Raw genomic sequence first — 26,967 nt, 5'->3', positions numbered from 1 at the left:
TAATGCTCCAATGACTGCTCTCGTTTATACACTCAGCTCTGCTCTTCGACCCATTGATCTCAAAATATAACTGGATAGCGTATTCTATTGTTATTTTCAAAAAAAGGTTGAAGCTAAAATTGGCCTCCCAAGATGGCGGCGATCAGAGCTCTTTACGGTGACCGATGTACATTTTATAAAGCTTTACAGAAATATAAAATAAAAGAATTAAACAGAGTTTTGAAAGAAAAACTAGACTATGAAATAGATTTTTAAAAATTTTAAAGAAATAAAATGATTTAAAAAAATTAAACCAATAAAGAAATTGATAATTCAAATGTTAAAGTTCTAAATATAAGAAAATATTTTTTAAGTGCAATTTACGATTTAACTAAATACTTATGTATAATTTATGTATAATTTATGTATAATTTATGTATAATTTATGTATAATTTATGTATAATTTATGTACCTTTTAGTTTTTAGTGACCCAACCCACTAGAAGGTTTATAACACAACTGCAATGCTAAGCATGGTGTCTACTTATAATTTTGACAAATTTTATATTTTCAATTTTTTTTAGCAAGATGCCAGATATGTACATGCTGCATGAACTATTAGCTGAGTGCTGTGAGTACACACAGCTCAGGGGTTCTTCCAAGGATTATTTAATACATGAATGTGACTAAATGATATAAAACTTGATATAAAACTTGATTATCATCAATTCCTTAAATTTTATATAACCGTTCGTTAATTTCCGCCGCCGCACAGTGAGTCAGAAAGGTGAAAAAACGGCAAAAATTATATAACTATCAAAATTAAACATGTGATACATCAATATCAGTATTTTTAGGTTAGAAAATTTAAATCAGTAATTAGAAATAAATTTTACGCGTATCAAAGGCGCGTGTTACGCGCGCATACGCGTCTCAGTATCATTTATGCGCGCAAAGAATGATTTAAATAAAATATTTGGATTCCTCAATCCCTCGATTCCCAAATATTGTATAATACCACGTATAAAATCTATAGCACGTATTTTTTAAATAAATCTATCGAGTATATTAGGCGCGTACTACACGCACGTATGCTTGTTAGAGTCTTTCGCGCGCACAAAAATTAGTTTGAATAAAAAAATTTGATTTCCTCGAACCAAAACGCGCACATTTACTAATTAAAATAAAAAATTTGGATTCTAAAAACCATTATACCATATTTTCTTATCTTACTATTCTATAGCCAAAACAAAAAAAAAGAAAAAATTATTATTAACAAAAACAGCTTTATTTAAGATCCAGGGCAAGTGGTTTTCCATTTTCAGATTTGTGATTTTTGAAACTAATGCGGTTAATAAAACTAATATTGTCAGGGGTTGCCTTCTACTACTTTTAACTTTACCTCAAACTTGACGTGTAAATTCATTTCAGCTTTAAGATGCTCATCTTCATTTCTGATCAAATTCATTTTGTTTCTTTTTGATATTGGAGTTGTAGTGGTCTACAATAATGTGTACTATAGGGCTTCTTATTCAACTATAGTGTTTCGTTTATGATGGTTAATTTAAGTGGAATAATAGCTGTTTGAAAAAGACTTGGCTCGCTAACTTGGGACTCGCTATTCTTTTTATGAGTATATTTTTGTTTATGCACACTTCGGAGACACCATCAAAATCCCCTTTGAAGTAAAGTACACCTTTAAACTTTCCCCCGTTCTCAGCAAATATTCTCATAGAGTCTTGACATTCAGTAAAAGTTAATATGCTTGTCAGAGTATGATTAAACATACTCTGTAGAGGAGTTGAAGCTGATATTTCTGTCAGAACTACACCCTCAGGATAACATTTCTGTCTTTCATTCTTAATTTCATGAAGTAAAGGATAAATATATGTGTTTTGTATTATGGATAAATTTCAGATAATTTGATACTGTTCATCGGAAAGATCACACTGAAGTTAAACCTCAAGGCCTCTTCATTTTTATTGGAAAATTAACCAAACTTAGCATTTAACATTGCCAGGATTTGTGGCATTTTTTGTGACAAAAGCAAAATCTTTATTGGTAGGATCTCCAGAGGTTTTTCTTATCGAAGCTAATTCAAATACTTCAGCAGGATGTTCAGCCAACTTGGCAACCTTAAACAAGATAATATTTAATATTTAAGTGAGTAAGCTACTATTTGAATTGGTTTAAGTTCAATTGATTTTTCACAACCTTGGATGTTTTGTTTCTCTTGCTTAGAGCTTCCCAGTCCTTACTACCTGCACCTTCCCAGTCCTTACTACCTGCACCTTCCCAGTCCTTACTACCTGCACCTTCCCAGTCCTTACTACCTGCACCTTCCCAGTCCTTACTACCTGCACCTTCCCAGTCCTTACTACCTGCACCTTCCCAGTCCTTACTACCTGCACCTTCCCAGTCCTTACTACCTGCACCTTCCCAGTCCTTACTACCTGCACCTTCCCAGTCCTTACTACCTGCACCTTCCCAGTCCTTGTTCTTTCTACCTGCACCTGCTGCAACGCCATTTCTGTTAACTATTACTTCTTTATCCAACCAGATTTTCTCATATTCAAGAAGTCTTGAGAAGGTTCTTGAATGTTTTAGCAACTTAGATTTGAACTTACAATTATATATTGATAGAGTTTTCTTCAGTTTTATCATTTCAGGTTCATCAAAACTTCCATGGTCTACACTCAAGTGCATCATCATGATTAATCCCTAACTCTTGAATGATGGGAAATAAATGTATTTTCACGATGAATGTAAGCAATGAACTATTATTCGTTATTTTATTTGAAAGTTTTATTTTAAAGCGTTTAATTCAAACTGTAGGCCCTCAAATCATGCGACTTTTGGTTTTTTGGTTTGAAACTTAGCATGACTTGTTTGAGCTTGAGTATTTGAATGTTGGGTTTTGAGTTATGACAAATTACCTCTGTAGTGTTAACGTAGTGTGAAAAATGTGTGAAAAATAATTAGCATGAAATTTTGCATTTTACTTTTTTTAAAAGGATGTATATTGAATCGAGGCAAGTTCGGGCAACTAATTTTTTTTCTTTCTGCTTTCAAATGTACATATCAATTGGAAAATATTAAAACTACCATGAAATCTTGTGGAATCTCTAAGTTTTTCAACCGAACTCATGATTAAACAAATTAAAATAATCAATATGAGGTACTTTTTTTAAGATCTTAGGAATGACAATCTAAAATCAAAATGCAGTGTCAAAATTACTGTTTATAGTTACCAAATATATATATGCCTATATACCAAATATATATATATATATATATACACACACACCAAATATATATCCCCTTCTATACATATGCCTTTAAATTAATTTTTGAACAGTTTTTTACCCATATCAACCTTAAAAGAGTGACACTAAAGCAAACATTTTGTACACAAGTTTTGTAATTAAAAATAAGATGTCTCAGGAAAAGGTGCAAAAATTGGTGAATCCTTAAAAATTGACCAAGAAAATAATTAGTTCCAGTTTTCTGGTGGTATTAGTTACATTATAACTCAATTTATTAGTTCCTAACAGTTGATTTTTATTGAGGTTTTTGCCCATTTTTTTGGATTTTGACTGTGCACCGTCTTGGGAGGCTAAAACTGGCTTCAAAAAATTTGTTATATTTTGAGATCAGTGTCTTCGACATATTTTTTACTATCAAAACATAAAAAATCTATTTTAAAAAATTTAGATGACAATTGTTAATTTAGATGCCATTTGTTAATTTAGATGAAAATATCTCTGTATCAGCTTTTTTTTTTTTTATTACAAAAAATGTTCTTTGTATAAAAAAAAAACAAAACAAAAAAAGCAATTTAAAATAAGTTCTGAGTGAATTCTCGCAGCACAAAGAGGTCGCGTAAATATGCACTTAGGCGCAATGAAACAATATTTCTCGTTAAAACAAGCGAGGAAACGTCAAACAGCCTCCTTCGTTTCAGGAATGTGTTTTTTTGTAGATCTATAATATATACTGATCGATAATATCTACTGATGAGTTGACTAAGCCATGTAGAATTTCCCAAAAAAGCAACTAAATTTAAACTAAATCCCTAAAAATTGGTTCTGCCCAACTGCCAAACATATTTTGTTTATTTCTTGGTATATTAAATCAAGACTTATTTGAAAATTTTAATATTCGGTAAAAAGAAAAAAAAAAAAAAAAAAAAGATTGATATACAACTTATATAGTGCCTTATGATAGTCATATTTATTGTTTAGAAATGATAAAATAATTTATTCATCAGTTAATGAAGGTAAAATAGGCTATTTATGATTATAACATATTTTTATATTTACATTTTTATATTATTTATTAGACTCCACGGGAAGAAACGGCAGGGTCACATTTTTTCATTTTGAGATAAATCATTAAACTTTTAAACCTTTATAAGTTTCGAAGTTTTAGGAAAATTTAGAAAAACTTTAAATATGCATTAAATCGTTTATTTGATTTGAATTCAAATACAAAGTATGCTATCATGGTTAGTAAAGCTAGAAAGTGTAAAAAGTAGAAACTTTCAAAATGTGACCCTGCCCGTGGAGTCTTCATATATATATGATTATAACTTTTTCTTATCTGTTTATTATAAAGTAATTACTATCAAATTGCATGTATTTATTATCGTTAGATAAGTGGGGGTAAGTAATCATAGTTTTTAGGACTGTTTTCGATTCTAAAATTATTGGCTACCTAAATCCTTATTTCTAAACTTGGCTTCGTTTAATACTTTTAAAAGCTTTGTTAAATGACGTATTCTAAGAGGCCTGTAAAACGCGTAACTTTATCCAAAAACTGCAGGCGGGAAATTTGTAAACAAAACGAATGAGACAAGACGAAGAAGCTGTTCTATTAAAAAATTGTTTTGCTGTCTATTAAAAATATTTTTAAAAATATTATAAATTTATTTTTTATTTTAAAAGTCACTAAATTCTAAATTATTTTTATTTTTTACAGCTTTGCAGATTAGTTAATAAAGTTTTTCCTTTAACAGTCATAACAGATTTCTCTTATAAACTGTTAAAGGAAAAACTTTATACTAACTATACAATATATAGTTATAATTTTACTAATTTCTCCTATTACAATCAAAATAATGTTAAATTTTTACAAATCACTGTGTAAAAAATCACTGAAACATACTGTCTCTAAGTAATATCAGACTACCTCTGATGAGTTCTTTAAACCAAATTCCTCTAAGTTTTGTGTGATTTATCTCCTCTAAATCCTGTCAACTGATGAACTCTGTAAATATATCAATCCCATTTAAACATACTTGATAAAGCGACCTCCAAATTTAAAAGATGAAACATTAAATTGTTGTTTTATGATAAAAATTTACATTTTGAATAACCATGTTCAAAACCTATTTAAATGTCATAAAAATCTGTACATAATTTATAAACTTAATTTATGTACAGATTTATATGATATATATTTATATTTATATAGATATATACAGATATATTTATATTCTACTTGATTTATGCCATTAATCAAGCAGAAGTTTTCCTAATATTCACCTTTTGTAGGAATATTGATGAAATATGTTTAACCAGAAGCTTGGTATTACTAAAAATCCCTCTTAGTGTAAATACTATTTAAAGTTACAATGTTAGAGATTTTTTTATCAATGCTAACTTAACTGTAAAATGATTTGGAAATTGGAGAATTCTGAAAAGTCTAGTAATTATTTCTGGTTAAATTTTTTAATTGTCTATAAAAGGATGTCTAAAAACTATGAAAGGATGTCTAAAAACTATAAAATTCTATAGAAATAATATGTTTACTTCTCATATAGATCTTTAAAGTAACTATTTCCATATATAGCCAGGTGAGCTGCAAAATCATATGATTTCACATTGCATGTAGATAGAAGTGATTTTATAGTTGTTCTTGAAGTGGTAGAGAGATAGAGAACTGATTTGGAAATACTTTGGGAAATACTCAGTGAATTTAATGGACAAAGTTTTACACAAACTTGGCAAATTTTAACTGGTTAGTATATTTGCAAATAAAGGTATATATGCAAATCAATATTTGACAGCTATGATTTTTTTTGTACTTTTAATAAATTTGATAAACCTTTACAATAATAGAACTCAACTTGAAGTTTTTTTAATACAGTTGTCAATTTTGTAACAACTTAGATTGTAGCATATACAAGGTGTAAAGTTATTATCATTTTTCACAATAAAAAAATATTTGTCTGCAGTTTTATGTTTTTCAGGCCTGTTATATAAAAGGTCTGAAAAACACAAAAATTAGTATATACACCTGTATATACCAAGCCATACTTTATGCAAACTAGATTTAGGCTTTTTAAGGAACTACAATTTAGTAAATGTATAAATTATATGTTTTAGAGTTAATATTGACATACTTTTTGCATATGTAACAGGGACATTCCATATCAAATCACCTAATGGTCCCCAGGGTACCACCTCAAATTTGCTTCAAATTTTGACCACTCACAATATTTATGAAAAAAATACAAGCCTCAAAATTTCAGCTTGATTGGCTGAACCGTTCCAGAGTTATGATTTATTTAATATTGACAAAAATCAGAAAAAGTTGAGTATCTGGAGCTTACATTAGATTTTTTTGATTTTTGACAGAGCATAACTTTGTAAATAAAAAAGGTGATCACCCTAAATTTTGTATGTTAATTGTTTTTCACCCAAATAATCCAATTTTGCAGGTGTTTTTGACTAATTTTAAACAATTTTTGAGTTTTTGTACCTCAAAGCTGCTAGTTAACACAATATTAGAAAAAGTTTTGGAAACTTTAATGTGCTACAGTTCAATACCAACAGACAAGCTGTGCCAATTTGTTGATACTTTTTGTATTTAGAGTAACCACTTGCGTAAAAATTAAAATTATGAGTTAAAAGTTATTTTAGCATTTGTAGCAGCCTGTTAAAATATCACTTTTTTAAAAAAATATGATAAATTACATTCACTTTGTAGGGATAGAAAGTAGCGTAGACAGTTAAAATAAATTATGAAACTTTTTACTTGTGAGGTTCTATATATAGACAATCACCAAAAAAGATTCAAAGACCTATACTCTATTTTATGACATAATTTTAGCATTTTGAGTGCAATTCTTTTTTAGTTTAAAAGGATACCTAATAGCGCAAGTTATATTACGTTTTTAAAAAAAAAAAAAAAATCAAAAATCAAAAATGCTGAAAGTAGAAGTGTATATACACATGAAACACAAATACACTAATTTCTTAATCTCTGGTTTACATTACTAATGATACTGTCATAATCATTATTAGCAAGTTTGTAGTTACGAGCACTTCTACCCTTAATGGCTGGAACATTTATTTGACATATTACTTTGTCAAATGGAACCCAACACTGACTTGATTGTGCATCATTAGTCCATCTTAAATTTAATTTGTTTCTATGCATAAGTTTTACATTAATCAGACAGTATCGCTAGAGATTCTACGTAAATAATTTGTCTCCACCTGGTACAAAACTATGATAGCTTCTTGTGCCTGGGATTGTGCTCATTTCTTCATATCGTTTCTTTAGGTTAAAATAAGTTTCATGGTTATTGATATCATCACTTGAAATGTAAAATATGTTACCACCTTTAATGTTTTTTTCAGCCCATCTAAACAGTTCATTTGGTGTAAGAATCTGGTTTGCATTTGCTGCTCGTAGACTTGCTTTTACTGCTTCTCTTTTTATAGTTCCTCCTATTCCATCACATGGACTTTTGCCATGGGATGTAACAAAGAAGTGATGCTCAGCATTTGTAATGTGATCTTCAATATGGTACATTAAGTTTAACAGACATTTGTAATTTTTGTACTGTGACACAGCACCATCACTGAAGTATTTTACTTTATTGGTTATGGTTAGTTTGATTCTGATCATTGGGAGTAACTTTATGAGAAAACAATGAACTGTTGTGTGTTCATGGTGAAGATGGTCAGAAATTGTACAATAGCATTCACATTTGAGTTGATTTTTTTCATCTTTGTAATAAACAGCAAATGGATGTAAGATAGCTTGATCGGTTTGCCATTAAAATCCTTGTACAGCATCTTGCACAAGAAAACTATAGTTCTCTGCAAAATCCATAAGAATAAGACAAGTGTGTTGATCTAATGTTTTTTTTGCCTCTGATAAGTAGGAGGGTTGTGCTTCTTTGATAAAGTGGTGATGGCAAAGGTCATACAAAGTTTCACTTAGAGTTTCAATAAACACAATAATGCTTGTTTGGACTGTGACAAGTGCATTTCAATCAGTTGACACCCATTTTTTGTATGTAATCTGATCATCAAAATCATTATTTTCAAACACATTTTCCAAGTAAGTCTTCAAATTTACTTTACTGGGGCAGTTAGAACATAGATGAAACATGCAGCTTCAACTAATTATATTACAAACACATACTTTTATCAAATCTTTGTAACATATTAAATGGCCCTTAAGTAAAGCAGCGCACATCAACTTAACATTTTGATGATAAGAACATACGCAAAAGTTCTTTTAATTGAACTGATATTAAACGTTTTTTTAAATAAATTTTTACATTATTTATACTCACTGAAACAAAATCTTTTTTTCCTGGACATTGTCTCATAAACTCTTCAGATTCATAAATTTTAATAACTTTTTGTTTAACAATATCTTCCAATGGCTGTCCTATTTTAGCCTCAGGTTTAGCAAGTATTCCTTTTTCATTTTTCAACTTTTGAGCTTTCTTAGCGAGATGTTCTGAAACTGAAAATGTTTTGCAAGTTTTTTCAATTGACCAACTATCAGGAGTTAGTGGTAATAGTTGAACTTTTTCTTCCTTCAAACTTATTTTCATTTTATTTTTTATTGCATCTAACAGTTTGTCTAAATCATTACAGTTTATACATTTCAGCCCTTTTTTCCAATTCTATATCTTTTGGATCTATATCCAATGCTGACACTACTAGGTTTTTCATACTTGTTGCAATTTTTTTAGTCTTGTATTCCATATCCTAATTTGTCGTGCCTACTTACATTTTAGAGTGGAGATATTTCCAATAAAGACACACTCAGTTATTAAGAACTGTCTTATCAAGGTCTGAACAACTAAAATCTTCTTCAGCAGCTTCATCTTGACTAACTTCTGTAATTTTTTCAAGTTTGAATTCATTCAAACAGTTAGTACAAACTTTTTGACCAGGTTTGATCCTAAGTTGATTTGCTATTGATATGTTGACTTTACACAATCCCTTGATAATTTTTTTCTTGTAGACTTTAAATGGATCACAACAGTATTTTTGAAGTGCTTCATATCTAGAAATATAGGCTTTTTCATGATGAAAGCATATCTCCTCATTTGGTTCAAAAGTGTATCCTATCCTTTGAATTAAAACTTCAATATCAGTATCTTTTAGTCTTATTCTTCCTACCATTCTACAATATGACATTTTATCACAATCTTCATTTAAAACTCTTCCCACACAACATTTCTTTGACATTTTTTATTAATCTAAAAATATTAAAATTGAGGGTTAATTATGTAACATTATTATCTTAGATAAAACTTTTTTATATTTTTCCAGCAATAAAATCAGTAAAAATAACTCTCAAGTACAAATGTGATTAAAACTGTCTAAAATGCAACCAATAAACTATTTATACATATAACTATTTCTGCATACATAAAACTTTTTAGTTTTTGGTTCTTGCAATAATAAAAACTAAAATAATAAAATCCAAAAAGTACTGTGCAGATTTAGATTTTACTACAAACTCTATTTGCATGTGATTATATGCATAAAATTAAACAAATATATATTATAAAATCATATCAAATAATTTAAGTTAAGACACTGATAATGTTATTTTAGGGAAAACTGATTTTATTTATTTAGGGAAAAATCAAAATTATGCACCTAAGTCATAGGGCTACAATCATGTCATAAGATAGAATATAAGTGTTTAAATTTTTTTTTGGTGATTGTCTATATACGGAAACTTGCCAGTAAAAAGTTTCATAATTTATTTTAACTGTCTACGCTACTTTCTATGCTTACAAAGTGAATTCAATTTTTCGTATTTTTTTAAAAAAGTGATATTTTAATAGGCTGCTGCAACACAGTTATCACGGAAACCAATAGTGCCAACCTAGCTGACCCGAGAATGCCACCTATATGGGGTGATAGCTGACACATTCAGTTATCCTGTGATGCAAATTTTGAAATCAATTAATTACATCCGCGGAAGAAAATTCAGTTTTAATGCAAAAATGTTGTGTTTTTTGCCCCTTTTGAGAACTGCGGAAAATCTGCTATAAAATCAGAACCACTCAAGAAAAATCAATGAAAATTTTTCCACTTATAGACCATTGCCTTAACTATGTTCATGTAAAATTTCAGCCAGTTTCATGCTCTAGTTTAAGATTTATAGTCATTTAAAGTTCAAATTTTACCATTTTTTTGTACTTTCGCCACTTATCTTTTCATTTTAGAACACTTAAAATGTGACAATACTAATGGTTTTGTAATATTTGAACTCCTCAGGGTAAGGGAAACAACTTTTGTAAAAATGGTTTTTTTGATTGTCATTATCATTTTCGAACTATGAGGCAAAACGTTTTTCCTGCAAACCAAAGTCTATATATATATGTAGGCCTTATAAGAGGCTCTGATATAAAAAGACCAATTTTAAATTTCAAGACAAGAAATGTAGTCAGAAACTTCAAAAATAAGCATTCTGTAAATAATTAGCTGAAGTTAGTGTAGATTTAATGATATTTTACTCCCCATCACCTTTTTCTCTTATTTTCATTTCAAAATAATGGAGAAGCTTTTTCTATTTAATGCTTGATGACATAACCTAACTGCGGACAAAATAAATAAGCTGCAGAATATCATGAGTTCTTTATTTACAAATAAAAACTGTTCAGAGACAAAAATAATGTCTGAAAAACCTTTTGAAACAATTTTCTCTCAAACTGTTTTCAGAGATGTTATCACATAACATAAATATGAATTTTGATTTCTTCCTCAAAGTTCATTTTTTTCAAAAATATTTTAGATAATTTCTGTCACATAACTACTATATTGTAGTTTCTAGCATGACATATATGAAGGACTCTAATGGCAACAGGTTTCATAAAAGGAAAGCAATTTACCTCTGAAAATTTCGTATAAATAGTGTTTGTTCACAACAGTGAAAAAAAATTTAACTCTAAAAACTTCTCATAAATAGTTTTTGTGAACAACTCTTTAAAGATGCTTACTATTCAGATCAATCAAGCAGTTCAACAATTTTTCCTTGTACTCCGGATGATTTTTGTCTCTTATATCTGGACCAATGCTGGTGAAAATCTTGATGCGCTGTTTCAACTGATTGCTCACTATAGGGTCCCAAGGGGGATCCTTTGCAACTTATGAAATCCGTAATGTGGTGGAAGAATGTGTGAAATTTGGGAGTCACACTTGCACCAGGTATCATGAGATAGCTCCTCTTAAAGGCTTCAATTTTTTCATCAAAGTCCGGCTGAAGGATGAAACCAAAGCAAGCTTCCACAACCAGGTTGAAACATTTGAATGCTTCAATAATACTGAAGGTTTGATGAACTGAATTTGTCTCAACCAGTTGGTGCAGAACGTCCACATTTTTCAGAAGCTTTCTGCATTCATTGCCCTCAAACTGACCCCCATGATAAGGACTTGGTTGAATGTGGAGTGCAGCAGGCCACTTATCGGCGTCAGACCATGCAGTTTTGAGCATCTTGAACAAATAGTTCACAATGCCTAAGAGGAGATGCAACTCCATTGGCGGGATGATTTCTAGAATGAGAGAGGTGTCAGGTCCACTGATTATCGGTTTTCTGATGACATTGCTGAATGATTTTGCATTGGCAACAACCCCACCTGATCGCTCAAAAGACTGCAGGTTTAATTTGATTGAACCGAGTGTTCGCAAGTTTCTGGTGTGGACAAGACTTTTTGAATCAATGTCACAAAATGCGCATGGGTGCATGCTTGAATGGGTTTGCAGACCACAAACAATATTTGCAACTTTCATGTCACAAGCCAAAAGGAGCTGAAGTCCACCTGCATTGATCATAGACCAGACTTTTTCAATATTGTCATGGGTTTCTGGAAGATCCTCTGATACTGCAACAAGAATCTGTCTCTTGACCCCAGTGTCTTTGCCAGTCCTTTCAGTGAGAAGTTGTTTTTGTGCCAACAGGCTTGCTTCATTCCTTGCTGGAGTTTCAACAATGTTGAGACAAAACTTAAGGGATCCTTTCCCGCCGTCGATGCCTAGCTTGACAAAATAACCACCAGAAACCTTGCGGGCCTTAAGTACATGATTAACAAGACTTGGCAAATCTTTACAGTGTGCCACAACCCCGAACTGTACCAGAGTCTGCCTTTCCATCTTGAATTTTCAAGGCAGTGCAGGTGAAGAAATCTTGCAATTCTCGGCCGGCTTTCTGAAAATTCATGTAAAAGTTTGGCTCCACCATCTTGGCATCAGATGTTTGATTCACAGTTCGGACAAGTTTCTTCAATCCGTTGTTTGATAGCCCAGTATTTAACTGGACATTCACCAAACCCTGAGTAGTCAACATTGGTGTGCTCAATGTAGGTTTGGCACCACTTGGACCTGAATTCATTAGAGCAATGGGCTTTATTTCTTTTAATATTTTCAGTGTTGAAATTGTGCTCTAACCTCAGAAAAGTGAGAAAAATTCATACTGCAAGTTACCTAGACTCCTTTTAACGAGCTGAGTTTTGAACTAATAAACTATGTAAAAATTTAATGAAGTTAAAATATTTACCCGGTTTGATAGAGAGTGGAGGCCCTCCACCTGCTTTAGCAAGTTTGACTGTTCCTCTTGGGGATGATTCCTTGTTGGCAATAACTTGAGAAGCTATCTGTTCTGCTGCCTTGGAGTCTTTTGCTGCCAAAGACTGCAGATTTTGTCGAAACTGCAACTGAGAACATTGATGTGGCAGTCCCTTTCCAAGTGGACTGAGGCACTCATGACATCTCACACTTGGCTCTTTCTCACCAGCATTTTGTTTTTCAAGAGGGTGTTTATCTTGCAGCTTTGAACGTGCAATCTGACAAAGGAGACAATCACACACTTGACTACGAGTTTCTGCTCTCAACCGTATTGAGCTGAAGTCAAACAAGGAAGGAAGTGTGACTTCTTTTCCCTCCTCTTTCCGGCGCAAAGCAGTTCTGCAAGATTCGCAGAGTCCTTGCGGTACCTGGGAATCACAAACATCAAGATTGGTGCTGTACAACTCGCAAATACGTTGTGCCTGGAAAGCTGTGAGTGGCCTAGAACTTTTTTTGAGGCAGAGCAGGCACACACATTTACGGTTTTCTTCATGACTTTTGGCATGGGTTGGCATTGTCACAATTTCCTTTAACTGTAAAAAAGAAAAGACAAGAGAGTGCACACTAGAGAACTTTTTAATTTTGCCTTTTACTTACAGATTATCAAAAGGTTTAAATTAGATACAAGGCACCATACAAATCATAAAAAGAAATGAAAAACACAATCAAATACAGCCTTTCATGTCACAGGCAATTTGTATGCATACTTTCTAATTTGTAATCTATTGAAAAAATCTACATTTAAAATTACCTTGATGAACCATGTCTATCTCTTTTTATATTTCAAAAGTAAGCTTTCTCAAATCCAACAAACCAGCATTTATTAAATAGAAAAAAGCTTTAACTAAAGAAAACTAAGTAATGGTCTTTTTTAGGTTATTGGAACTTTTTAAAAATACTCAAAAAATGTACCTGACAGATAAAAGTTGAAGTATTGATAAACCCTGATGTTCTGTTGGTGAATCCTAATGAATCTCCATTGATAAATTTTGAAGATCCGCAATTGATGAATTCTAATGACTTACTGATGATGAGTTCTGATCTACATAAAGCAAATAGTTTCTTATTTAATAAGAAGAAAAAGGTTTTTGAACATCATGTACACAAAAAAAAATAAGTAAGGGATTTTGGCTACACAACATAGGCCATCAAAAAATCCATTTTTACCTTTTGCCTATGATTGTTTGAATGCTTCAAACAAAATCCTTTAAAAATGGTCTTTGAGACTTTAGTAGGGAGAAATGTTTAATGCAATACTGCTTAATTCTAATTACTCTCTGATTTGAATTAAAGGAGTCTCTTTTCTACAAAGGGAAAATTTTGTTTTTGGTAGCCTTTCAAATATAAGTATATCAAATAGGAAAAAAAATACTTACTGTGAATTAAAGAATGTTATGAATGCTTTTCTTCTTTTCAAAAGAAAATTCTTCTTTGGAGCACTTATCACACATAAAAAAACGTTTGCACTATGCAAGAAAAGGTTTTAAAATGATATTTCAAAACAAATACATGCTAATCCCTAACTATTTAAGGTGGTAGCAATAATCCGTTTTTGTACTATATTTTAAAAACACGTTTAAAGCAAAAATATATACAAAAATTTAATTTTTTAGATAATTGTTTAAGTTATACTCCTCTTTAAAAGTTTCTGACTACATTTCTTGTCTTGAAATTTAAAATTGGTCTTTTTATATCAGAGCCTCTTATAAGGCCTACATATATATATAGACTTTGGTTTGCAGGAAAAACGTTTTGCCTCATAGTTCGAAAATGATAATGACAATCAAAAAAACCATTTTTACAAAAGTTGTTTCCCTTACCCTGAGGAGTTCAAATATTACAAAACCATTAGTATTGTCACATTTTAAGTGTTCTAAAATGAAAAGATAAGTGGCGAAAGTACAAAAAAATGGTAAAATTTGAACTTTAAATGACTATAAATCTTAAACTAGAGCATGAAACTGGCTGAAATTTTACATGAACATAGTTAAGGCAATGGTCTATAAGTGGAAAAATTTTCATTGATTTTTCTTGAGTGGTTCTGATTTTATAGCAGATTTTCCGCAGTTCTCAAAAGGGGCAAAAAACACAACATTTTTGCATTAAAACTGAATTTTCTTCCGCGGATGTAATTAATTGATTTCAAAATTTGCATCACAGGATAACTGAATGTGTCAGCTATCACCCCATATAGGTGGCATTCTCGGGTCAGCTAGGTTGGCACTATTGGTTTCCGTGATAACAGTGGCAAGCGCTTAAATAAACCTCAACACATAATTTAAAATTTTTCCGCAAGTGTTTACTCTAAATACACAAAAGTAACAAAAAAATTGGCACAGCTTGTCTGTTGGTATTGAACTGTAGCACATTAAAGTTTCCAAAATTTTGTCTAATATTGTGTGAATTAGCAGCTTTGAGGTACAAAAACCCCAAAATTGTTTAAAATCAGTCCAAAACACCTGCAAAATTGGATTATTTGGGTGAAAAACTATTACCATACAAAATTTCAAGTGATCATATATTTTATTTAAAAAGTTATAATCTGTCAAAAATCAACACTTTTACTTTCAGCATTTTTGATTTTTTTTTTTTATGAAATGTAATAAATCAAAAAAAATCTAATGTGAGCTCTAGATACTCAAATTTTGCCGATTATGGTCAATATTGTTTCAATTATAACTTTTGAACAGTTTGGTGAATCAAGCTGAAATTTTCAGAATTGTATTTTTTCCACAAAAGCTGTGGGTGGTCAAAGTTTGAAGTAAATTGGAGGTGGTACCCTGGGGCACTTTTGAAAAACTAGGTGATTTCATATGGAATAACCCAACAGTAGTTAGTAGATTGCTGATGTAACTTTATCTAGGTTATTGTTGAAAGAGTTTTTAGCATAGGTAATTAATTCCTGATACAAATCTTAACTCCTGATAAAAACTCCTGAATTTTTGTGACATTTTACATCTCAGTATATATTTTGTAATAGTACAAAAATATAAATTTTTATATTTTTTTACTATTTATAAATTTTTCGTCAACATAAAATGTTTCATTTTTTCAAGTTTTATTGGTTAATTTTTATTTTAGTAATATTTAAATTACTCTACAGATAGTTACATTTAGTGTAGGACAGCTATTTGTCTATTGTTGCCTGAAAGAGCATTAAAAGAAGTTGGCAGTTAAGTATTTAAGAAAGGACCAATCTTTTTGTGTTTCAGCTTATTTGGCTTTAAAGTTTTTGCAGTTATTTTAAATGTCAAGATAAGAGAATTGTAATCAGTACTATGTTATAGTCATTTAAATTATTTAGATCATGAAAGGAAGATTTCTATTCTCTTAAAGTTTTATAAAGTTTAAATCATATATGTGTATAAAGTTTACAAAAATGTTAGGTTGGTATGGATTGGGTTCATTGCAATACATGTTTTGTTTTGGCATCAGATGGAAAAAGTAGATTCCATTTAACAAGTTGTGGGCATATCTTTTGCAGCGAATGCATTGCAAAAGGTTGTAAACATCAAATTTTTTTTACCTCATTTTTTTTATCATTCTCAGATTTTTGTAGTTTTTAAAAGTTTTGATTTTTATGTACTTAGATACTGAGAAAAAATGTAAAACTTGTGGTCAAAATTATGCTGCAGCAATATACCTTTCAAGCCAGGTATTGGTGTTGATAATACTTTTTTAAGCAATTTTTAAAAATCTTCATAACAACTTAATTATGATAGATTTTTTTTTTTTTTTATTGATAATTGATTTTAATACCTGTAAGGTAAAAAACAAACACTGAATATGTGTCTGTTTTTATCTTATATTGCTGACATAAATGTTTTTCGAAAAAGAAATAGCTTGCATTTAGATGAAGCCAGATGTACAGATTTACTTTACAGATGTTAAAGATATATGCAAGAATGCTGTTGCTCAAGTGCAACAAGCTCAGCAGGTACATAAAGATTTTTAACGAAAATTTAAATACCACTAAAAGTAATAAAATCTTTAATTTTAATTATTTATAGAGCAGAAAACTGTTCTTTAATAAAATTCGGGTTTTTCTTTTATTTATTTCTGGATTTGATGGTGCCAGTTTTTGGCTGAAGCTAAATAAAGTTGTTTTTAGGTAAAATAATAAAGCTGGCATCAAAAATTGTGTATGATTAACACACATGAGTTTATTCTGTTATGTCATTGAAAAGTACAAATTTATGAAAATAGTTTTTTGGTTGTTCTACAAAATGGGTTTCATTATAGATTTTTGGTTGCTACTGCAAAATGGGTTATTAGATTTTATAAAAGAGGTTATAAGATTTTTTAGTTGGGTTTATAACTTTAATCTTTTCCCCATACAGTAGAATTATGTATCTATACAAATGATTTTCTACTGATTGTTTGCACCAAATAAAAATGCCTTTAAAAATTCTCTTTAAACTGAACTGAAAACTGAAACCATTCTTTCAGGTTGCGATGGTTTGATTTTATTTTTAACTTTAACCATAAATTCGGCTTTCAAAATTTATTAGTAGGTCTGGTAATGGTATCTCAACATTTTTTCTTTCACAAAAAGATTTTTTTTATTAAGAACTTGCTTTTACTTTCTTTGCAAACGTATTAAGTGTGGGCAAAATTTCACATAGTTATTAAACAGTTTATTTATTGTCTCTTTTTGATCTGTTTGTATATGAGCTGGTTAAAGCTGAATTGGTGTAATTCATTTTAAAACAGGAAAGGAAAATATGTTGTAGAAATGTAATGGGAAAGGTAAAGTAGCATAATCTATAGAGCATATTAAATTAGATCAAGAAAAATATCAAGAAAGAAGGGAGTTTCTGAAAAAGTAAAACTAAAAAGTTTAATGTTGCTGATAACATTTAGAAATCCTAGCTATCAGTGTAGAAAAAAATGAGCAGAAAAAATTTGATGTATTTCTTTTAATTATGCATTTGAGTCTTTTTGGTGTTAAGCTTTTTAAATTTAATACCAAAAATGGATTTATATGAGGGTTAATTAATCATAAGTTTTACAGCTTTACTCATCAAAAAGCAGATAGAGAGAGAGACTGGCACTAGGAACAACTAATATGTTATTCAAAACAATCAAATGATTGTTTTGAGCAAAGAAATATTTAGGTCCATCAAAAACAGTTTTATATTTTTTATGCTCTGGGTCAAAACAATCAAGACTATATGAGGGGCCCATCTGCAAAATGCGCTAAGTCACAAAAAAAAAAAAATGAGTTAATTACATTTCTACATTTTTTAGATACTGAAATCTATAATCTGTTTAAATATTAGATCTGATAAAAGACTCTAGATCCTAAAAATATTTAGGGAAAATATCACAACATTTTCAAAACACGCTAAGTCAAACAGGGTTACAGCTGCAAAACGTTCTTAGTCAGCAGCTAATCAAATGGCGTTATGATTTTTTAGCAACCAATAAAAGGAGTGTTTATATTAAAATTAGCGCACTTTTTGTTAGCGCTTCAAGTTTTATTTAATATTCACATAGAAAAAAATGACTGAAATTACACAAGGTTTTATAGCTGTTGGAGAAAATGCAAGCCACCGTCTTACTAAGGGTAACGCAAGGAAAAGAAAACAAGTTGAAAGGTAAGTAGTGTATTTTTATATTATGAATGTTAAAAGTTTTATACAAACAGAATCATACAAATTTATCTATATAGAAGATAAATTTGTGTGATTCGGTTTATATATATATATATATATATATATATATATATATATATATATATATATATATATATATATATATATATATATATATAAATGTTAGTTTACATTTTAATTTGGCATGGACCAAAACCACCTTCAAAACACTATTACCAACATGACCACAAAATGACATACAAATGTTCTGAAATAAAAAATACTGACCATTTTATAATGCTATCAAAAAATGTGACCAAGACAAATATATACTAAAGTTTTTGTCTGTTCAGAAAAAACAACGATCTAGAAAAAAAGAGCAATTTTATCCTCAAAAAATGAGAAATAGGTCTAATTGTGAAAATAGTTATTTTATGGAAAAAGAAAACAGACAAATAGTGCATGTTTGTAAAGACACTTTTCTAAAATGCTTACATGTTGGTAAAACTCGTGATCAAAATATTTCAAAACATTTCTTTAAACATGGTAATCATAGAAAAGATAACAGAGGTGGTGATAAAAAGAGCCACAAATTTAAGGATAAGCGAAAGGCTGTGATAGAATTTGTAAAGACTCTTCCTGGAAGGGAGAGTCATTATAGCAGAAAGAAATCTATAAAACTTTATCTACCATCAGAGCTTAAAAGTATTAAAACAGTATGAAAATTGTATGCAAATAAGGAACCCAATCTACCAGTGACATGAATTTTTCCGAAAAATTTTTATAAGCAACTTTAATTTAGGCTTTGGTTCTCCTAAATCAGATGCATGTTCATTTTGTGAAAGAATTTGAAACCAAATAAAGATTGAAAATAATTTAGAAAAGAAGAACAGTTTATTTACTGATTTAGTTGTTCATAAGCGTAGAGCAAATGCATTCTATGATCTTTTAAAGGAGCAAAGAGATGGTTTAAAAATTACTTGCTTTGACCATCAACAAAACCAAGTCATTCCTAAAGTTCCAGATCAGCAAGCTTATTACAGTAGACAACTATACATATACAACTTTTGTGTTGTAGAAAACAATAATAACGAAACATTAAATCCAGATAATGTCACTATCTATACTTGGAATGAGAATGATTTCAAAAAAAATAGTTCTTCCTGTTCCAGTGCAGTATTTGACAAGCTCTGCAATACAAACATGGATGGCATAGACACTGTTTGTTTAGTTTCTGATGAATGTGGTGGTCAAAATAAAAATGTTGCTTTTATTTATATGGCAGGGTTCTGGTTGTTAAGACATGCACCAACATTAGTAAAAATAATTGAACTTTTGTTTCCTGTTCGAGGACATACATTTTTGCCTTGTGACCGTGTATTTGGAACTTTAGAAAAAAAGCTTGAAAAGATTGAGCGAATATATTCCCCAGAAGAGTACTATAATGTTTACAGTACACAGGGAAAAGTGAAAATTGTAGAAAGAGACTGGAGTGTGTTAGATTTTAAATCAGTATCACTTAGCGTTTATTCAGTATCACAATCAGTATCACTAAGCATTTATTTTCCTGAATTTTGATTGGCAATGGTTTTTTAAAAACCATTGCCAATCGAAATTCAGGAAAATAAACGCTTTTTTATCACAAGAGGGTCACTTAAAAATATTAAAGTCCAAGGAGAACCAAATTTTAAATTTTTTCTGAACAATCCTCAGATTATAACAAAGAGAGGGCATGACTGTTTTTCTTGTCCATCTCAGATTCAGAAAGGAGTCCCAGTTGCTGATGCTAAAAAGAAAGATATCAAAGTTTAATTCTTGTGCATGCAGGAGTGAACTGGGAGCAAGATAATTGTTTTAATTTTTTAAAAAGTGTTATTGATTCTTTAATGAAAGAACACCTAGAAGATGAGGAAGATACTATTGTCTTGATGAAGATGCTGCAAGCAGACATGTTTAACTTTTTGTTGTATTTCAAATTTTGTTTTGTTGTTGATCAGTTTCTAAATAAAAACAATATTTTGTTTTTCCCTTTGTTTTATACATCCTTTTCCGTTACCTTATTTATAGTATAATAATTAAAAACCTATAATTTGCGCAAGTTAAATAAATCAAAATATTTCAATGCTTTTTAATAAACTAACAAGCCATGAGAATTTAACCAAACATTTTCAAAATAATCTAAGTCCAACTGACATTATCAAAATAAGCTAAGTCCATATTTCAAAAAGGTTTATTTCAAGATCCTGTAAAGTTGCATTTTTTTTATGCTTGTGATTTTATAGTGTCTATTTAATGATACAAATTTAACGAACACAATATTTTTTGGAGCGCTAATTAGGCGTGGGGCAGTTTTCCTTCGATTTCTCAAAATCAATTTACTTGGACTTAGAGCGTTTTGCAGATGGGCTCCTCATATTTTACATTTACTACCAAGAGTATACAGGTAATAGCTTCTACACTGTAATAAGTCATTAAGTGCAATGGTACCTGTACCAGCTGGAATAGTCTTTAAAAATCTACCTAAAGAAATATTTTACCATTGTCCTAAGCTAAAGAAATTTAAGAAATGCAAAATATATTGTATTTTCCCTTCCCTATCATGAGTACTTTCTGAACCTATTAATTTCTAAATTCACTATGACTCATGTAGCTTAAAATGGATGGTTATAGTTTCCTTACTATTAAAAGAATCTACTCCTTAACTGTTTACTGGCAAGTTATTTGTCTTTTTAGGTTGTCATAAATTAGACTTTAGCAAATAGTTTTTTTTTTGTTTTTTTGTTTTAAATAATGTCTACCCAGTGGTAGAGTGAAAACTTATATTGCAAAGAATTGTACTATCAAAACTTATATTATGAAGACATACTTAGTCTTGTACTTTGAATTCAAATTTTAAACTTAAAAGTTTCTTAAAATAGTGAAATTGTTCTGTTATTTTACATAAGTATCATTCTTGTAATAATAAAAAAGGTTTTTCTTTGAATTCTAAATATAATATGTTACACTGTTAAGTAATATTTTAGGTTGCTGAATTTCAAAAAGGGCATTCTCGAAGATTAGCTGCTTATCGAAACAGTCAGGTCTGTTTATTACTTTAAAATGTTGTAAAATGTTTGAACTTAAAGCAAGTTGTAGCTTAAGTTTGCACTTAACAGACAGAAAGTTTAAGCAAAAAACAAAGTTTAAACAAAGAACAGTTAAGTTTAGTAGGCTCATTCTTCAGTTTTGTAAGAAAATTGCATTAGTAAAGATAAAGTTGGTTAAGCCTTCCCATTTTCTCAAAGAAAACTGTATAAAACAATACAAAGCATTCTTTCAAAAGCTCTATTTTGCATAGCCTTGGTTTTTAGAAAGCTCTCAGTATTGTTTACTATAATTTCTGTGTTGTTGTTTTAGCTATCGCAGGCATCTGCAATGATTAGTCAAGCTAAAGAAGTAGAAAGGTAGATAGTAAAGTGAGAATATGAATATTATCTGACCCTAGTGAATATTTCTAGCCTTCTTCTTGTAAATATTCTGTATTTATAAGTTTTAATCAGATGGCTTTTACAAAAATAAGATGTGAATAATTTTTATTTAATTTCTGAATAAAATATTTCAAGCAATAAGATATAAATGATTTTCTATAATTGCATTTAGAAAATACCAGAATGCTTTGAGTGAAATAGAAATTTTAAAAAAGTTTATCTCTTCACTGGTAAAATATTTTTATAAATCTTTATTTTAAATTTATTTTTCTTACTTAAAGATTCTAGACATAAAATGTTCTATAATATATAGTACTATATGTTAACATAATAACCAAAATATAATTTCATAGATTTAAATAAGTCAATATTTAATCAATTACTTCTGGCATTTGATTAAAAAATCTTAACATATTAACTTGATTTTTTTATTGAATGTCTTAAAAAGTCTTAATGTTGTAGGGTTATGAAGTAAATGATGTACTTGCTGCTCAAGATTTTAGGTAATTTTTTCTGTGGCTTTTTTTGTGCATAGAAATACGGTTAGTTTTGTTGTCTGTTATCTAAATTATTAAATATTTTTGAAATTAGATAAAAGGTTTCAGTAAAAACTGTTTTTAATGATAGTCTTCTAATTCTTCATCCTGGCCATGGTTGGTATTATTTCCTAAATCATTATCTTAATACTGAAATCATTAGGTTTTTAGTTTTTGATGAGCTGTTAGACTCTTTTTCACTATGGAATTTTACATTTGAAAGATCTTAAGGATTAAACTCCAAAAGCCAAATACTTTTTTTAAAATTGTTGCACTTTTTATTTCTTAATTTATGTTGAACACGACAGAATTGTTGCATGAGAAAACAGAGATGACGCGCTTGAGGCCATTTTTCTGTTGATGCGCAAGTGTAAACATTTTTCTGTTGTTGCAAAACACAATCTCATTCATACAGTAGACATTTAGCTAGTTTACATGATTATATTGGTTTGGCATATTGGTATGAAAATTTGAAATTTATAAATTCCAGTTGTTATTCCAAATTTGTATTATAATATTTTTATTGGTATGAATAATTTTCCATATCTTGATAGAGACCAGTTATAGTTTTTATTGGTATGAATAATTTTCCATATCTTGATAGAAACTAGTTATAGTTTTATTGGTATGAATAATTTTCCATATCTTGATAGAAACCAGTTATAGTTTTCTTAGGATTGTTGTTAAGTTTCTTGTGAACTTTGATCATTTTAAAATTTTTAAACCTTATTGCTTTAACGATTCCAGTTTCTTATTGCATTTGGTTTTAAAAGCAAAAAATATAGCAATAACCACTTTTTGTACATTTAATGTTAATGTTGTAAGTCAAATATATTTCAAAAGAAGTCTTTAAGATTTAATGGTATGGAACGATATTTAGTCTTGGAACCATTTCCTGAGCCAGTGGAAACATTTGCTGAGCAAATCTTTTTTTTCAAATCATAAGATTTTTTCATTTTACATCAAAACGTAAGATTTTTTCATTTTACATCAAAACACAAGCGTGTTAAAGGAAAGCTCACAATTTATTCTTTTTGCACAACAAAACTCAACATTCTTTCTGTAAACCAAACTTTTTTCTCTTTTAATTCTAATGTTAAAATAAGAGAGTAGTTTTAAGTACTTAAGTCTTGAATGATGCTGGCATTGGCCTTGCCCCCAAATTCCTTAGCTATGATCTCACTTTTGTTAAAACTTTTTTGACTTTAACTTCAACTTTGAATGGAGCTAATCTTGACTATTTCTCTTCAGGAAACTGTTGCTAAAATTTAAATCTTGTAAATGAATGTGTTTTATTTGTTAAAAGCTTGTTCTCTTATAAACCAAATATGTGTGTTGTAAGGCTATGCTAAAACTAATTCTTAGTTTTTCTATTGAATTGGTTCATGTTTAAAAAGATTCACAAGATGTATTTTATTTCTGCAGTTATTTTATGTTGTTTATTAATTCTTACTTCTTGGTCTGTTTTAGCTTCCCAATGACTCCAAATTTATCAAATGTTCTGCAACACTCTGCTACACAATGCCCAACAACACCTGGAATTGTAACTAAAAGTATGTTGCTCTTTTTTACTCATAATTTTGCACTTCGTTAAAGTATTTATAATTTCTGTGGCAATCAAAAGTTGTATCAATCTATATACCAGACTGTATATCAATCTATATACCAGAAACCCAGAAAGAGATTACTACTTTGTGGCTTTTAAATTATGCTTGCTCCATTTCTTTGAAATCTACTTGGCAATCTTCTAATTGCAAATTATTCCCCCCATGATAAACAAAGTTTTCTGTTTAGATCTTCATGTGCAAAATAAGTTGTTACAAGTGAATGGGTAATATTTTAATTTTAACTGATAAATAAATTTTTATGATTTTTGTGTAATTAAAAAAAAGAAAAGAAAAAGAAAAAACAAAACATGTAATTAAAATTAATGTAAATATACAGAACTCTCCAGACACCTGTGAAGGCACAACTGCTAAGTCCACTGAGAAGTAATAATTCTGGCCCAATGTCCTCCCACTCTGTTAAATCAAGCCCTCTTTACTTAAATCAGCTTGCTTCAGCTGGGTGTCAACTTTCTTTAGTCAGTCCTAGTTCAATAAATGTAAGGATTATGCATTACTACTTAGATATTGCAGAAACACTCTTTTATTTGATATTGTTTACAATACCGTATTTTTTAGAGAGCTGCAAATATGGTTTCAAACGGAAGAATTTCCTTAAGAACGCCACCTGTAAATGGGAAAATAGGTCAACATCTCTTTTAAATTGGTTTGCACTAATTAAGGTTCGCTCTGAGATCGACATGCAACTAATTCTGTACTTTGTTACTAAATCTTTTTTTTTTTTAATTTTTTTTGATCCGAGTAATTTTATTTTATTTTTGTAGATATTTTAAAACTCAAAAGAATAATTGTTTTTCATTGCTTTTCATATGTAGGTCCAATTGTTAGCCCTTCAACGTACGGGATTTCTCCCAGGTTGGTTTTTAAATCCTGTTATAAATATTGCTTTACGTCAACATCATTTTTCGTCATAATTTTTTAAAGTAATTTTTCAGATTGAATCGTTCATTAGTATCACCGTATCATCGAGGATTATCTGTCAGCAAAATCGGACAGCACTTAAATGGTTAAAATTATAAATCAGTAATTTTTTATCAGTTATACGTAACAAAATTTAAAAATATTGAAAAAAGTGTTGAGTCGTCAACGAAATAAATCTTCTTGAGAGATCAACATTCTCCATTGAAACTTTAAGTCAAGTATTGTGCGAAAAGATGAAGGTGACTAAATCTTTTTTTAGCACAACAGTTGACCCCTTCACAACGAATTATCTCTCTGGATGAAAAGCGTCCAATACAGGTAAACTTTACTTTATCTGGTTTTTTTATACCTTCATTAGTGTTTAGTGTGGCAATTTGATGGTATTATATTACTAAGGACATATGGTCAATTTTTTATAGCTCGGGCTTCTCATGCGTCCTGGCTTTCCTAGGTGAGTTAATAATGGCCGTCATCAAAAGATTGATATTTTAAAAAAGATCCTTTAAAAAAATAATTTTTTCTTTTTATATTTGCACGAGTATTTTTTTCTATCCAGAACGAATCATTTTAGGTTTGATGGCTCCAAATCTCAGGGTGCAACTTGATTGAAGAAAATAAATTATCTTCGATATTTTTTATGGATATTTTTCAATTAAGTTTGTTGTTCGTTGTGTTAAAGTTGTGTTTGATAAAAAGTTAAACTTTTATGTTTATTTTGAATGTTTAGCATATTCTGACTTGATTATGAAAGAGTGCCTTATGAGCAAAAACAACAATCTTGTTTAAATGGCACTGTTTCCTCAGGAGAGTACGCTGCAATTGTTTTTACGTTACAATCATGCGATGTTTAAGAATTGCTGGCTTTTAAATACGACCCTGGAATTGTTTCTCTCTTTTTTTCTTTTTTTTTCTTCTTTTCTTTTCTTTTTTTTCATTCTATAGATTTCGAAAGCTCTTCAAACCTCACTTTTAAACTAATCAATCAATTTTAAAATCTCTTTTGAGAAGTTTCAGTAAAAATATAATTATCTCGTAAAAATGAATGTAAAAAATCAATTGTCAATTTTAAACTTTTGAAAGTCAAAGAATTCATTCAAGATCTGATTTCTGATTCAAAAAACCAGAAATTATTTGAGTATTGAGATGTTAACTTTTTATTTATTTATTTTTTTCTACTTCTTTGTTTATTATCTGAATATTTTTGTTTTAAAACCTTCATTTATTAACATCCCGTTATCTGCTTTAACATGGCGCAAAAGTTCGTGTATAGCTTATAAAGATTCCAGTAAGCCACGATATGGAATGAGTTATGAAAAAGTAAAAAATTTCCCTGATATTTAGGAAAGAAAGAATGAAATTACTAGCAGTCATTAAAATGCGATGAACCCGCATTTATACAGAAGTAAAAATTTTTTTCAGGAGAAACGAGTCACTTAAATTGAAAAAATCATTAATTTTTAAATACATCTGCATTAACCTGTATACTAAGCTTAACGAAAATATATAGGTAGGAGGAGTCAAGAGCCTCCCTTAACCCCAATTGAAGATTTAGTGCTAATATTTATAACAGCGGTATGCTTTAAGTTTACCGTTAACTTATTTTGCTGATTACTTAAGACAAAGTAAACTTCAATCTTTGAGGTTCGAAACTTGAATTTTTGAATAAGAAAGTATTGAGGGTTTGTATTGTTGGTATTGCAAATTTTTTAATGAACTTTTAAAACTTAGTATGTCTAAACATGGAAGTTGTTATAGACTCTGCTTTTCAAGTATTTTGAAGTGATACTACTGAATTAAACCCGCTAAACATATCTTTCAAAAATTACACTAAATTCGTTGTTTTTAGTCATTAAGGTAGAAACCAAACCGCAATGCTTATTTTTAATGCAACGTGATTGTTATGTGAAAACTGCAAATCAAATGCAAATGATAAACCACAGGAAACTAA

The 26,967-nt window shown here is 29.8% G+C and overlaps 2 protein-coding genes and 2 pseudogenes across 8 annotated transcripts; 1 reads left to right on the top strand and 3 right to left on the bottom strand.

Annotated features, from left to right (window-relative positions):
* Positions 1–1,515: 1,515 nt before the first annotated feature.
* On the bottom strand, positions 1,516–7,803 carry LOC149880709 (uncharacterized; annotated as a pseudogene).
* On the top strand, positions 5,802–26,242 carry LOC145193927 (uncharacterized). Of its 6 annotated transcripts, none has more exons than XM_090069515.1 (17): positions 5,802–6,000; positions 16,260–16,374; positions 16,464–16,528; positions 16,727–16,810; positions 21,494–21,550; positions 21,867–21,913; positions 22,110–22,167; positions 22,400–22,440; positions 23,944–24,026; positions 24,268–24,304; positions 24,418–24,577; positions 24,657–24,723; positions 24,914–24,953; positions 25,034–25,104; positions 25,279–25,337; positions 25,439–25,470; positions 25,591–26,242. In XM_090069515.1, the coding sequence occupies exons 2-17, from the start codon at positions 16,266–16,268 to the stop codon at positions 25,622–25,624; spliced, it is 1,044 nt and encodes a 347-aa protein (XP_089925641.1). In that variant the 5' UTR covers positions 5,802–6,000; positions 16,260–16,265; the 3' UTR covers positions 25,625–26,242. The 6 variants fall into 6 exon arrangements, 3 of the variants coding, with proteins under 3 accessions (XP_089925641.1, XP_089925642.1, XP_089925643.1); XM_090069516.1 differs by having other exon boundaries at positions 25,747–25,803; XM_090069517.1 differs by lacking the exon at positions 21,867–21,913.
* On the bottom strand, positions 8,369–9,495 carry LOC149880708 (uncharacterized; annotated as a pseudogene).
* Positions 12,498–14,193, bottom strand: LOC145187788 (uncharacterized). 2 transcript variants are annotated; one of them, XM_090069875.1, is made up of 3 exons: positions 13,786–14,193; positions 12,806–13,406; positions 12,498–12,691 (listed from the first exon to the last, which is right to left on the bottom strand). In XM_090069875.1, exons 2-3 carry the CDS (start codon positions 13,386–13,388, stop codon positions 12,498–12,500), a joined length of 777 nt encoding a protein of 258 aa, XP_089926001.1. In that variant the 5' UTR covers positions 13,389–13,406; positions 13,786–14,193. The 2 variants fall into 2 exon arrangements, with proteins under 2 accessions (XP_089926001.1, XP_089926000.1); XM_090069874.1 differs by having other exon boundaries at positions 13,625–14,192.
* Positions 26,243–26,967: the final 725 nt, after the last annotated feature.

The sequence above is a fragment of the Hydra viridissima genome, unplaced genomic scaffold, assembly GCF_058129835.1.
Source record: "Hydra viridissima isolate aposymbiotic clone 2 unplaced genomic scaffold, HvirCarnegie_v1 scaffold_12, whole genome shotgun sequence".
Lineage (NCBI taxonomy): Eukaryota > Metazoa > Cnidaria > Hydrozoa > Anthoathecata > Hydridae > Hydra > Hydra viridissima.
The sequence above is the reverse complement of the archived record's forward strand: the minus strand, read 5'-3'. Positions and strand labels throughout refer to the sequence as shown.